We start from the raw sequence: 15252 nt of genomic DNA on the forward strand, positions 1-15252 counted from the left end.
GAAGGTTTTCTTCTCCTAGTATCCTCCCCACCCCCCGCCTCTCCGCCAAATGCAGAAAAATTCAGGGTAAGCTGAACATTTGGATCAGCCCTATTCTTAATATCACTGGAGCCAAGTATTTCTCCTTTCTCATCTCCAGTGAAAGGCTATCTCTTACTACTCATCAATATTACACAATTTCAAGTATACATTATTAATATTAAATACGTTTTCCTGCAGCACTAGAGCGAACATATCTTAGGGTTTAAAATCTTTTCTCAAGCATCAAACAAGCCTTTTCCCCTGTGTCAAGTCCTTCCCTCCATGTATATAGCACATTTAAGATGCAACATGTTTTGCAATCTTTATAAGAAACGATTCAGATAAAAATATTATATATGTACAGCTCTATGTGGGACTTCCTAGAATAGGTTCTCAGACCTTTTACTGCATACAAAGGGTCTTCTGAGAAATTCAGAACCATATCTCCTGTTATGAGCATCTAAAAACAATATAATATGCTAGTCTGTACTCTACTAACACAACCAGGATACATTCAAATATCTTGCCTTCCATCTCTCTCTCCTACAGCTGGCTATGCTCATGTCGCATACATCTAGCTAGATTTATGGCGCTGAACTAAAGTTACACAGCTTAAAATAGAGATAAAAGTTTGTATCTTTAATAAATACATTTAACTTTTCACACTAGCCTATTAATGCTTTGTTAAATGTCTACATGATTCACCAAGTGTGACAGCATAAATGTTGCTTAAATAGTTACGTTGTTAACAGGCATGTAATTATTTGTTCACTTAAAAAGAATAAAGAAAGAGAATTATGCTTACTGCAGGCAGCATTCTCCTCCTCCCTGAAGGGGATGTTTCACTCTCTTTTTCTTCTTGTTGTCGTAATAAAGCTTTAAGTTGATTAACTATAAGAGAATGGTAGAAAATATATTTCAACTAGTATTATCATTCAGATAAAAACCAAGCCCAAACCTGAAAGTTTCAAACCTGCATGGCTGTACTGCAGCTCCTGCCAAGCTCTATCCTCACTCTCTTCATGACTTCCATTAGGAAATAACTGATCAAATGTAGCTGTACTTTCCCCCATTGCCAAATGATCTTCATCCAAGGCATGCTTCAGCTGATCAAGGCTTTTAGTAGCACGGTCTGTGAACAATAATACTTTTTAAATTCACAGTGATTACAGCTTCCTTCTTATCTGAGCAAGCAAATATAGAATGTGAGATTTACTATCAGGACACACCTATCTATGGAACTGAACAAAGCAAAACTAGTTAATACAGGTAATCTTTTGCCTGTGCTGTCCACTTCTGAAGATCCAACACAGTGCAGGACAAACTATATTCCTAAACAATTCAGGGAGGTGACAGCACTCTGTCTTGCACTTTACTTTTCCAGGTGGATACTATTTACATTGACTGGGTTTGCATGACACAACAAGCCATCATGGGTAACAAGATACAGTGGGTTGTTGACTCATATCAACCCAGACCGCTTCCTGCTGGGTGGCTTGTATGTAGGCAACAAACCACACTGACAACCCACAGCTTGTTCTTGGGGTTGTTTAACCCACAATATGTTGGTGTGTCACACAAACCCGGGACAGCCAACCCTTTGAGTTGCAAGAAGCGAGTGAGCCACTCGGCAAGAATGGCAACCTCTGTTATCACTCTTCCCAAGCAATCTCGGGAAGCAATCTCGCCTGTGCTGCAGCCCCTCCATTGATGCCCAAACAAGCTCTTTGGAGGGGTTGTCACACTCACCAAACCCTTAAAAAAAATTCAGTTCCCTCCACATTTTTAGAAATGGGACTGATTTTTTTAATTATTTTTTCAGTCCAGAATTTGCACAAATGTCTCCATTATTTAATATTTTCCTGTTTATCTCATTTGCAAAAGTGTGTACAGTTTTCAGCACTTTAGGTTTTTCCCCTTTAAATTTAAACACTGTAAGGGTAGTACATGCTATTGGGCAGCATCCAATGCTGCCACTCCACTTATGCCATTGATGTAGCACTAGTATAAAGCCAATGGGATATACTGGTGCGACAGGTTTTCCCAGTGTTTTACTATTGGTGTTGTGCTAGAGGTCATTTATATTAGTGGTATGTCAATACCCTAAGTGGAGCAGGAGTATCAAATACTGTCCAATGTCTTTATTCCAATAAAAATGATATGATACAACACTTAAATCATGTTAAGTATCCTTTAATTTCCTCCCTCAAATACTTCAGATCAAATATTTGTGGTACTTTGGGAGAAAAAAATTAACATGGGGCACTTTTTTTTTTACCTTCATTGTTTATAAGTGATGCAAGACAAAACATTTTTCAAAATTAAAAATATACTAGGACTTTTTTTACTGTTTTCTTTTTCCATGGAAATTTTTCCATTTTATAAGTTCATTAGTAAAAATGTTTGCCAATTGCAAATATAACATTAGGAAAGCTTGGAAGTTTTAAATCTGTAATTAATGTTTTTTGAGGTGATTATCCTTAACAGTATTTGGGATAATACATATATGTCACTGATGTCTCAGAGTGAAATGGAAGTAATAACTAGTGACCATGAAACTAAGGTGCTCCAACCTTAGTGCATATTTGCTAAAATTAGTGTGTCAACAGTTTTCAGTTAACATGGGGTACCTTTTTTGTTATTAAATACAAGTAAAATAAATATGCCAAATTAGATCTCTCTATGGCAAGGATGGGCAACTTGTGAGCTTCCAGACTGTTTGGCCTACAACTCCCATCAGCCCTGGTCAGGTGAGGGATGATGGGAGTTGTAAGCCAAACAATCTAAGGGGGGGTTGGCAAGTTGCCCACCTCTGCTCTAGAGCATTAGGGCATTTTCTGGTGCAAACTGAATGTTTTCCTGCGCAAACAAACCTAATTTGCATTGGATTTTTCTCTGATGAAATATTTAAAAGGATACCATGGTCAATGGTATCAAATATGTCCAGGAGAATTAGCAGGTCACTTTCCCTCTGTCCTTCTGAAATAGGTCATCTATGATGGCCTCCAATGCAGTTTCTGTATCAAAGACCAGGCCTGAAACCAGACTGAAATAGATCCACAAAATCAGGTTCATCTAAAAATGACTGGAGCTGCACAGCAACCACTTGCTCAACCACTTTCCCTAAGAAGAGGATATTCTCGACTCTCGGAATGTGGACCCTGATGAGCCACTGGAGCATCAGGAAATAGAGCTTCATGTCTAAGTCAGGAGCAGAGGCTGGCAAACTATAAAGAGAAAAAAGTGTTACTTCTGCTTAAGTACCTGCTTTATTCAACAAAATACAGTGGCCAGACCTACACTGCATGTCACATCATGATGATCCAATCATGGCAACATTATATTCCTCTTGCACATTTGTAGGACACATGATGATAGTTGTTGCGGTATTTTGGATAATGTGGATTAAAATGCAGGAAATAACATTATGAAAGTGGTGTATCGAATGTGTACTGTGCCTAAACAGTTATCAGTGTACTTCAATAATGCTATAAAGCAGTAGTGTTGATCTAGCCACTAATGAAGCCAAGGCAGAAATACCAATTGGGAGGTCAAACACCTCACAGTCGGCCACTATAGTCTCTGCTACTTTTCTATTAAACTTGTTGAACAGTTCTGCAGTATGAGGAAAGCTGCATTACCCTACCCCCTCCTTACATAAAGAAACAGGTCTTTAAACACAACGCAATACGTCGTATTGGTGCTGAGCAGGACTGAGGGGCTGTTGGTGGTGGGCAGCAGAGGACTTCTGGGGTCCTTCGGGTTCCATGACATCGAGGAGAACCTGTCCCCACCCCACCGCGCCTGTGGGGCTCTCCCTCTCACCACGTAAGCTTCGATGGTACCGCTCCAGAGATTCTTCCAAGCCCGACTCTCCTCCGGCCTCCCTCAGGGGGCTAAATGAACTCGACGACCCACCCCAGACGGGTCTGGGACTACACGCCGCAGCTCTTTCCGCCGCCCTCACAGGCTCTGGGTATCCCTGCATTGGGAAACGGTGTGCGAGCGTCAGCTTTCTCCGGTGGTTCTCGGTCGCTGTAGTCCAACCCGGTCCCGCGTACCGCTAAGCGGAATAGGAACCCTTAATGGGAAGAGACTGCAGTCCCCAGGGCGGGCATTAAAAGGTTCCGGTGCTCCTCTCAAGGAAGCGTGTTGCTAGACAACCAAGAAACGGTCCTTTTCTGGGTCCCGCTGAGGTGGGGGGAAAGAGGAGGAGCTGCCTGTGGCTGCCACTAAAGAGACGCCGTCTGCTTCGCCACCCAGGCTACTACCCTCGCCTCGCGCTGTTCTGAACAGCAGAGACAGAAAACGTCCTATATCACCCGGCATGCAACGTGCCATCACACAAACATACGCCTATTGAGCTTTCACCGCACTGCTTTCTGGGATTTGTAGTTGTTTCTTCTCACAAGAACATAGGTCTGTCGGCGCTGCCGACGGTATTACTATAGGCGAATTTAACCTCTTTTGACACAGTATTTGACAGTTGGGTGCGTTTTTAGTGTTCATTCACAACCACTGCACAGTTGGACGGGACAAAAGATGTTTCGCAAAACCCCCGCTTTCGTCACCGTCCTCTTTAAGAAATATTCCAAACGCTGTATTCCCCAAAGGAGCATTTTCCTTTGCCCCCCACTCCCTTATTGTCTCTGAAATATGACGCCTGCGCAACACGAGTCGGCTTGTCCGGCCGCACGCTTGCGCAATAGGCTCGCTCGGGGGCATCGCAAATCCGTTCTTTTCAGTGCCCCTCCCCCCAGACTGTGTGTGCGCTTGGGCGGCGCCTGCGCAGTAGTTTCTCCCTGTTCCGCGCCGTTAGCCGCTATACGCTAGGAATAACGTTAGGACGGTTGCTACCGCCAGAGCGACGCAGAGGGTCCGTGAGCGTCTTTCCCTCGGCCCTCCTCGCCGTGGAGGAGAAGATGGTGGGCCAGTGAGCCGGCCGTGCTTCGGGTTGCCCGAGGGGGGTGAGTGATGCTAGCGGACCCTTTGCCCGTGCGGGCTGGCGTCTTCCTCCCCCTCCCCACCCCACCTTCGTGAAGGAGCGAGCGATAAATGCGGCGCATTGTATATATCTCTCCCCCGCCCCTTCCTTCTCCCTTTGCTCCACCGCTGCCCTTTCTTGTCTCCGGAGTAGCCTCGACCCTGACGCGGGTGCTTTGCAGCTGTTCCAGCACCAGGGTTTAGTTGACGTTGTTGTTGTTGTTATTTAATAATAATAATTTTCCAGGGCTATTATTATTTTTCTCCATTGCTTCTGCCGCCGTTGCGTTTCCCTCTGGTCGCCCGGGCTTTCTGCTATTCCTGTCCGCTGAGCGCTGTCCCTCTGGGATTCAATAGAGGCGGCTGCTGTTGCTGCATGAATATGAGGGGGGATGGCCCAGATTGGATACAGATGGAGCTGCTAAAACCTCCGTTTCCTCTCTCCTCCTCCCTTTTCCAAGATAACAAACCTTCCCCTGGGCGGTGGAGGCTTTCCTCTGCTGAGTTCATGCTCCTGGCTTCAGCCCCCGCTAGTGTCCACCCATCCCTCTGGAAAACACGTCTAAAGGGGCGGGAATCAGATCTTTTGCTTTGTGCGTTATATTCTGGATTCTCCCCCCTTCCTTTATTCTTTGCAAGTGTGTCGTGTCTTGCTTTGACCCTTTGCTTCCGATTAGTTTTATGGGCTTTCATTAAAAAAACCATTCATCTTCCAATAAATTGAAGGGCGTGTGCGAGGTTTGTTAAAAAGAATTTGAAGCTTCTGTTTTCCAGCTAGCTTAAGTGATTCCAATCTAAAATGACATGTAGTTTTACACATTTGAAAGAAATCCCTATGGGAAAAATAATACTGAGTCCTGTTATTTTTTCTTCTGCTGATGTCTGCTCTGATAACATCTGTGTATGCATTTTCGTTGTAGTCTTCTGTGTATAAAAAGCATCCATAGGGAAATGCATATGGCTTCTCAAAAGCCACATGTATCAAGTAAGTAATGCCCCTTTTGTAGAAGGCATCCTTGCAAATCATTCATTTTGTGTGCACATGCGATGTGTATAGCCATGGCAGTGAAATTATATTGGTTAAAAAAACAAAAAAAAATTCTTAAGAGTAGTTTTTGAAATATCTAACATTTTGTGAAAGAGGAAGCTGACTCGACTGTGAGCCATATGACAGCTCTACAGATGAGCCTTCTTTTGTGATCTCATCCACTCATTGCTTGGAACCGGATGCTAGAGATGGGGGAAGGGAAGAGGAGGGTTTCTGCTCAAAACTGTGTTTGGATGTATTTATAATTCAGTTAATCTAGTCTCTGCTATCAGGCAAGATGTTGCTTGTGCATTTGATCAGGAAATTGCTAAATGCATTAAAAATGGCCCATGTCTGCTCAGAAGATGGTACTTTGTGTGTGAGCATTACATTCTGAATAAGAAAGCTGAGGAAGTAAACTACTTGTTAGCTTTTAAGCTAATTTTAAATATGCCAACAATATTGTATTTTGCTTTAGTCATACACGCTATATAAGAAACAAAAATAAAACATGAGTACCCAATTCTTTGAATTGAATTTTCTCTTTTAATAAGAGCAAAGTGTATTTTTCATAAAAGTATTTATGAAACAATGTATTTGACTTCCTAAACCAAGTTTGTGTCTATTTAGTGTTTCCCACTGATAGAACTATACAAGCAGAAGGAAGAATTCTAGGACTTTAGATTAAGAGCGACGTATTCATTAAGGGCACAATCCTATGCATGTTATGACAGAAAAATGTCCTCCATTTCTCAGCACTCCCCACCATGTAGAAAAAATGCCCCACAACTCCCAGCTTTCCGCATCCTATGCATGTTTAGACAGAAAGCAGGCATAGGATTGCGCTAATAAGATTATTTGAGAGGAGGAAGAGGGTTATCTAGCAAGGCATTTAAAACATAATAGTCCAAATGGATGAAAAGATGTAATCTCATTAAGGGCTCATTCCTATGCATGTTTAGCCAGAAAAAAAGTACTACAACTTCCAGCATCCTCCACCCAGCCATGCTGTAGCACTTTTTTTCTGTCTAAACATGCATAGCTTTGCGACTTAAATGTGTTAGCTTTATTCTAACAGCTACTATGCTTTAGTTTTGGTATGTACCAATAGCAAAGTGAACGTGCGATACACCTGCTAAACATAACTTTTACTGATTTGGATACTCTGGTCAGACTGATTTCTGTATTATTGCAGGCCAGTAACAAAATTCAACTGTAGTTGAATAATTTGCATCATGGATTTTGACAGAGAAGTAGATGCTTCCTTGCAAACAGCCCTTTATTTTATAATACTGCATTTTCTTAGAACGTTAAGAGGCATCGTTCATAATGTCTCTTGTTTTAGAAAAAGGGTCTCAGGTGCAACTTGAAACCATCACTGTACCTAATTTGAAAGCCTAATTTGAAAGTCTGCAGTCTCCTTCCAGTTTCCATCTTAAGACTTTAACCATGTGCAGACTCTATGGCTGGAACATCAGCCACTCCCTCCTCCCTTTTTTTGCTTTGTTTACTGTCTTGCCTGGTGAAGAGTTCTGGAGAACTTGAAAGTTTGCACAGCAGTTTTAGACTTTTGAGTTTGCCTAATAAAGGTATTACAGTGATATGGATTTTGAAATGTCTGTTCCTATAAGTTATTCTTAAGGTGTTTAGACAGAAAAAAATCTTACAAGTCACAGCTTGTTCCACCTGGCCATGCTGGTTGGAGAATGCTGGGAGTTGTTGAACGTCTGTTCTGTCTAAACATCCATAGGATTGTGCTCTCAATGTAAGTTTGAAGTGAGTAGCATTTTATCAGCAAACTATTAAAATGCTTGAGACTCATAAATAGTTTATGACTAGCAAAAATCAAGGGAAAATATTTGAATATTAATGCTTTTTGAGCAATAAATACTACATTTGTCTTTGACTAAACAAATACTTAGGATTAATTTCTATTGTATATTAAGGTTTTTGTGTGGTTGGTAATGAAGCCTCTAGCAGTGAATGATTAAGCTGTCCTAATGGCCCAGAGGAGTGAGGCAGATAGAGAAGTTCATCAGATGAGCGTTTTATCACACGCTCACCACTGCCCACTTATGGATGTGCACACGTCCTTTAGATGATGACGTCTGACCCTGCATGCCTCCCGCTCCTTCTGCTTGTTTTTCCATTGCAAAATAGACCCCTTTTAATCCACCTCTTTTTTTAAAAAAAAAAAATGGAATGTGCTGCCTCTGAATGGGCCATGTGGTCTTTATTTACTTCCTCTTTCCCCTCGGGGAAGAATGAGGAAGTGCAGAGAAGTGACAGTAAGGAAACATGATTTTCCCCTTGTGATGACACTCAGAAAGTCTGTTTGTCATTCTCGGAGCTGCTCAGATCATGGAAGGATCATTACATCCAGAAGAGCCAAAGGAGTCAAGAGCCTGAGAGGACAGTGGGCCAATGAAAATGGGGAGGTGGGTTTAAAGGAGAGGCCCTCAAGAATGGAGCGGGTGAGAGATTTTAAGTCAAGGGAATTTAAATGACCAAATTTCTCATTTTAAAATTAAAATATTTCTTGAACATGCATGCATATGACTTGGCTCCAAAAAACCAAAACAAAACCCAACTTGCTACTAAATAGAGCTCTTATATAATCTAATATAACCTATAACCTTCTGGCAATATAGCCTATATGTCGTTTGTATTGCAGCATGATGTCTGCTTAAAGGCAAGAGATGGGTTTGTTTTGCTCTCTGTGCCCCCAGAAGGATATAAAGCAAGGAAACCCCCCTAAGAAAGATCACTGAAGGCTAAGGCTGCAGTATTTGCACACTTACCAGGAGTGGAAGTTAGGCCTTTAATGAATCTGTGCTTCTGAATAAACCTTCATAGGATAGGGTTGTAACATGTCCAGAACCAATGGATGGTAGTTATTGGGTCAAATACTGGCCTTAGCTAGACCTAAGGTTTATATTTTACATTAGATGGAAAGAAAATATAAGTGATTAATCAGTAATTAATATTAATAAGTTGAGTGCTGGTCATATGAGATCAGTCAATGATCCTAACTAGATTCTGGATGGTTTCTCTTAGATTCTCATTTCTTCAATTTGCTAGTCCCTGGATCCTGCAAAAAACCTACAATAATAAATAAAATACATGAATTATTGTATCACTTATAACCTTAACCTCAGAAGTCAGATGTGTTCCCCATGTTGTTCTTAAATAGACAAGTAGCCACTTGAGGGTGGGGAGGATTGTTAGATGATCATGATTCACTTCTGAGATCTATACGATTTAACATGTATGTGTATTAAATTTAGATTTCCTTTTATATCAGGTTATTTTAAATAGCTGTGTAGAGTAATTGAAGTTTTAAGAAGTCTATTTTAAACAAGGGAGAAAGCTTTCCACCATATAGACCTGGCTGGATGATGATATCATCATCCTGGTTGTACCACATTGAGCAGATGTCTGTCCTGTGACAACCAGGAAGAAGGTCTTTTCAGAAGCTGTATGGAGGTTACTTTCCTTCAATGTAACCAAGGTCTTTTGGCCCTCGCTTCCTCATACCTATTGCTGGAGAATGACATTTGCTTCTTCTACTCAGCCCACGAGCCTACCTCCTTGCCTCTTCCCCCACATTTTAAAACCTGCTTTTCCTAGGACCACTTTTTTTCTTCTCTGCTGCCACCTCAGAGTGTTTGCCACTGCCTCTCTCACCATACCTTCTGCCATTGTCGCCACTCTGAGAGTAAGTGACTCACAAAGCCCAGGGCCCTCCCTTTGTCCCACCTTTGTGTTTTCCTCCCTGTGCGCCTGCCTGGCATGGAGCTACATTGGAGTTGTGGTTCCCTGACTGCTACTGGCTCCTTATGAGGGTGTGTAAACATACTCTTTGCCTATTAAAGCTTGCGCTTCAAACTTTTTTGGAACTTTCAAAATTTTCTGAATTCCTACAGTGCTTAAGCTTCAGTTTTAAAAAATAATAATGAGCAAAATGGGTCATATAGATCTTGAGTAATAAGCCTTTCTCTGCTGTATTCTTATATAAGATGCCTGTCATTTTGATCCCCTCCTGCATTTTAAAAGCCATTGGTTATGCTTTAATATGTTTTAGTTATATTGAATCTTTGTATTTGTATAATTAGATTATGGTTTAATGCTGTACACTGCCTAGGTATGTTTTACACAACGGTATAAAATAGTTTAAGTAAATATACAGCACTTTTTTTTTGTCCACAATGCTTACTCCAGCCCTGTTTTGTCCACAATGCTTACTCCAGCCCTGTAAAGTATGTTAGTATTATTACCATGGGTTTGAGGAGACTGAAAGTGTCTTCCTTAAGATCTCCAAGTATTTCCATATTCAGAGGCAGTATACTATTAAATAACGTGGGGGGGGGGCAAGAAAGAACGGGGAAAAAAGCTGTTACTTTATACTCTGCTGTGGATTACCTGAAGCATCTGGTTGGCCATGGTGGGAAACATGATGCTATATTAAATGGACCTTTGGTCTGATCCAGCAAGGCTGCTCTTGTGTTTAGCACTATGAAGTTAATTCATGGTTGAGCTGAAATTTGAACAAGGACTTCTCAGCTCATGGCTGATGCTTTTAATCACTGTGCTACACTAGCTCTTCATAAATGTTGGTGGCACATCAGTGAGATTTAAAGAGGTTACCAGAATAGTAGAACTGGAAGAAATAAAACAGATAATTTTATCTAACCCTGCATGCACAAAACATTCTTAGAAAACAGGATTTCCCCCACCCCGAAACTTTCAAGATTAATTTATCTAGGCAATTTATTCTAGTACGAAACTATTCTTGAGCTTAATTCAGACATCACATCAAACCATAGTTAATGACAAGCTATAGGTAATGGCCATTTAGAGGCCTAGTGAACCTGGAGCGGGGACTGCCGAGCAGTAGAAAAACAAAAGCAAAAAAGCAGCTTTTAATTTCATGGTTTGGAAGCTCAAATCATGGTTTTGGTTTTCTGCTATAGTATGACCCTGTTCAGACAACATGTTGAGCCACGGTGGTTTAGCCGTTTGAGCTAAACATTATGGCCTAGTGTGTCATGTGAACCATGACTTAGCATGTTGTGTGAACCATTCCTAACTATGGTGGCTACATAACCATGGTTTAAACATGCTCACCAACCATTTGCTGCAAAAGGGTTAGCAAACAAACTATGGCTTAGCATGTTGTCTAAACAGGCCCTTTGTGCAAATGGTCTGGCTGACATGTCTGAATTGAATTGGGGTCCATATGTTTTGAGTAGTGTTGGTAGCTAAGCTGAAAGTTGCAATCTCCAGAACCTTGATCCTCACCTTGTTCTTGTCGTCACTCTGTATCTCTTTGTAAAATCGGGGACAGTCCCCACCTCTAAACTTGGAGCTGGAAAAGAAGTAATGATTATCCATGCAGTTGTGCTTTGCTTCCACTATTGAGCTGTAGTGATGACTTCTGACTTCAAGTTGGAGTTGGGAAGTGGAGAATTGTGTCTAAATGACAACTTCCAGCCTTACCTTCCAGCTTGGAGCTGAAGAGGGGTTAAGGATTTTGTTCATATTTGCACTGCACTTCGGCACTACTGCTGCAGGAAAGATCTGTGCCATTCCCCAATTGCAAAGCTAGGATTTCTCTCTACAGAGACCCCAGAAGTTAAAAGGTACACATGCCAAAGTCAGCAGAATTGTGGACAGCTAGAATTGATAATTATGTTAGGAAGAACATCCATATAGTTTGAGTCATTATTTCTTGTCCCATTATTTCTTGCTTTGTTAAATTCTGGTCATTTACATAGTAAAGATCAGCAACAAGTTCATCTTCCTGCTGCTTTCCCAGCCTTCCTGTTTGCTTAACACTATGGCTCTGAACCTCCCTCACAATCTAAATTCTTCAATCTCTTTTCATATTGTTACATATTTTTCTTTCCTTATTTTGAATGGGCTATTTCTATGGTTTTGTATACACTGACATCAGAAAGACCATAATAACTGGAGAGATCTCTCTCTCTCTCAGCTAATGGAGAAGATTCAGAGAGAGTTTGTTGAAATTTGAATTTGGGCAGAGAAAGAGTTTGGAATTGGAATTAGCTAAACTCTGTGTGCTGATTTGTGATCATGGATAAGCCAGACTTGCTGAAAATTCCATCTTACCAATTAATGAGCCATTGCATGAGTGCATGCACTTCATCACTCCCTCTTGGCTCCTCCTGTTTTTGGCTTATGATTCTGGCTTGTCAGAAGAGCAGTAAACCATGGATCCCAGTTTGGATGTAACACTAAAGAAAGCCACAGATGGAGGGTTAGAAGAGATGGAGCAGTGTGCACTAGCATGCTTCCTTGTTCAGTATAAGCCAGAATTCTCAGAAATTCTGGCTTAGCCATGATTTGTGAACTAGCTCTCTCTCTCTGTGTGTGTGTGTGTGCGTGCATGCACACGCATGTGTACACACATGCACACGCACACTCATGCCAGCACACAACACTTGCTCTTTGGGAACCCAAGGATTAGGAGACCACTATGCTTGTATGTTTGTAAATAAACAGAAGCTAATTTTGGTTAGTGGGTCTGTCTGGATCTGAACGTGTTGGCAAATTTGCTTCCAACATGCTGTTAGTTACTTTCATCTTCTATAGCATTGTTTGATGTTAATGAGGTATTCATTCCAGGTTTAACATAGCATCTTTTTTGATGTAGTGTCATCCATTATTTCCAATAAACTGTTTCATGGCATAGTAGTATTGCAGTGCATTCAGCCCAAGCCAGACTTAGTTAAGATATCAAAATATTATTTCAGTAGAAGAACCTTTCTCCTAATAGGAGCAATGATTACCTGTGTGCACATGTAAAACAAACAGTGTTGGGATGTCTAGTATTAACCACAAAAGTGATTATCTAGCTTGAAGTCTGTGAGAAAACTTAAGGCACTTAGCGATAATATTTTCTGCAAATATATTATTCTTGAGTGAAGTAACATTTTGGTTAGATACCAGAAAACAATTATTGTGACATCTTGCCATTTAAAGGGTGTGTGTAAATGAAATAGGGAAGTATTTGCTGCATTTGCCATTTTCAGTATATTTTTTAAAAAATTATTTAGAATGCTACTTTTTAAATATAAGTTAGGATATTACAATTTAATGCATTAGTCCCATACTTTAAAGGTAATTCAAATTTATTTATTTATTTATTTATTTATTACATTTCTATACCGTCCAATAGCTGGAGCTCTCTGGGCGCCGTTCACAAAAATTAAAACCATTCAAAGTATAAAACAACAGTATTAAAACCATAATATAAAATACAATATAAAAGCTCAACCAGATAAAAACAGCAGCAATGTAAAATTACAAATTTAAAGCACCATGTTAAAATGTATTTATAGATCGTTAAAATGTTGGGAGAATAAAAAGGTCTTGACCTGGCGTCTAAAAGCATATAATGTAGGTGTCAAGTGAACCCCCTTAGGGAGCTCATTCCACAGCCAGGGTGCCACAGCAGAGAAGGCCCTCCTCCTGGTAGCCACCTGCCTCACTTCCTTTGGCAGGGGCTCGTGGAGAAGGACCCCTGAGGATGACCTTAGGGTCCGGGCAGGTACATATGGGAGGAGGCGTTCCTTCAGATAAGCTGGCCCCAAGCCGTTTAGGGCTTTAAATGTTAATACCAGCATATTAACAAAGCATATGATACCGGATAAACCACATGAGCATACATACAAACTCATGTTAATAGGTAGGATCCAGATTTGTATATATCCCCATGTTCTCATCCCCGTGGCAATCTGCTTCCAACTGTTGCATGTGCCCAAATCTGGATACAAGCCAAAATGTTTAACACTTAAAAAAAAATCAGCAACAATAAAAGGCAAAACATAAGTGCACTTACTGCAGTACTTGAAACAAAAAAGGGAAACATGAAGCATACGTTTCTGTATCAAATTCATCAATCAAATGTATCAAATTCATGAATCAGTAATTATTATAACAAAGTTTCAAACCTTGCTGGGATAGAAAAATAAAAGTTGCAACTTTCCTAAGGGAGCTGCTCTGTGAACTTTGCTTATATAAGTCAATGATCCAGCCTTTCCAAAATGGGACCAACCTTCATTGTGTGACCCAGTCTTATTCTTTTGAAACACTGTTTTTAGTGTTTCTACATCTTGGGGGTTGAGGGACTCCAGGAAGGAGAGAACAATTCTACATGGTCAAAATTGCTTTTAATTACACATAGGAATAACAAAATTCCAGGATGTTGGGAAGGAGAACAGTAGGATCTTTTATTTTTATTTTTTAAAGAAGAGATACCAGCTTTTTAGTACAGTTTTCATTTCTGATTTGGTGTTTATGTGATCTGGACTTCCTCTTCTTCTTAGGGGGATCTTTATGTGCATTAATAATGAGGAAAGATAGTAAGTACAGTTTCTCTGGCCACATTCAGATTGTAATACTGTTCTTATAAAGCTTCCACATTGCAGGTAAGCATTGCTTCAGTACCGTCTTCAAATGGTTATTAGTAAATAATTTAATCTCTGTTTATTATTGCTAGCTGCCTTAAGCACCATTTTAGTAAAGGTGGGATATAAATTTAATAAAGATTGGACTTTACTAGCCATTAAGGAAACATGTAAGGAGTTAAGGGGTTTTCTGTGCTCGCTGGCCCAAAGCTTGTATCTGGGTTTTAGCCCAGACAGACTGGGTTTGGACAACATGATAAAAACAGTGGTTTAAATAGTTGAAGGTTGGCTATTTAACCTTCTGTGGGTTAGCACATTGTGTGGCAGGAGGGTTTTTTTTAACTAATGGTTGGTTATTTGGTTGAAATAACCAACACAAATAAAAATGCTGTGCTGAGTTGGCTGTTTGAACCAGCATTGGTTATCGTGTCATGTGGAGGGCACCACTGGTTATTTCCTTGGCCACTGTTGGTGTATTTAGTCAGCCACAGAGTCGTAAGGCAAGAGCGGTCAAAGTGATAGCTGCCACTGTAGTCCAGATGGCAGGATAGATTTTCAGCAACAAACTCAACTCTGACCCTAATGCACACCATGGTGGGTAGTACCTTCTAGATAAACATCTGTCGAGTTGATTAGTCATAATTGACTATCGCATTGTCCGAATGCAGCCAGATTCCCCCCCCCAATCTCTAACTAAACTTGAGTTTTAGTATCAAATACAATGCAGATTAGACACATGATCATTTCTGAGTAAGATAAGGATGTTGGGCATGTTGGTGCCTAAAAATA

The 15252-nt window shown here is 40.7% G+C and overlaps 2 protein-coding genes across 4 annotated transcripts in view; one reads left to right on the forward strand and one right to left on the reverse strand.

The window, feature by feature from the left end:
* Positions 1–4200, reverse strand: part of SDCCAG8 (SHH signaling and ciliogenesis regulator SDCCAG8) — a 125962-nt gene extending 121762 nt beyond the window's left edge. The window contains exons 1-3 of one of the 3 annotated variants that reach the window (XM_063124322.1): positions 3847–4200; positions 995–1153; positions 827–912 (exon numbers count right to left, since the gene is read on the reverse strand). In XM_063124322.1, the coding sequence (XP_062980392.1) occupies positions 827–912; positions 995–1153; positions 3847–4009 (408 nt within the window). In that variant the 5' untranslated portion in view covers positions 4010–4200. The remainder of the gene's footprint in view (positions 1–826; positions 913–994; positions 1154–3846) is intronic. The other 2 variants (XM_063124321.1, XM_063124323.1) reach the window with 2 other exon arrangements.
* A 699-nt stretch (positions 4201–4899) lies between these two features.
* The window catches only part of CEP170 (centrosomal protein 170), a 96293-nt gene continuing 85940 nt past the window's right edge, over positions 4900–15252 (forward strand). The window contains exon 1 of the mRNA XM_063124324.1: positions 4900–4988. The gene's annotated coding sequence lies outside the window, so the exon portion shown is untranslated. The remainder of the gene's footprint in view (positions 4989–15252) is intronic.

Source organism: Elgaria multicarinata, chromosome 4 (assembly GCF_023053635.1).
Source record: "Elgaria multicarinata webbii isolate HBS135686 ecotype San Diego chromosome 4, rElgMul1.1.pri, whole genome shotgun sequence".
NCBI classification, from domain to species: domain Eukaryota; kingdom Metazoa; phylum Chordata; class Lepidosauria; order Squamata; family Anguidae; genus Elgaria; species Elgaria multicarinata.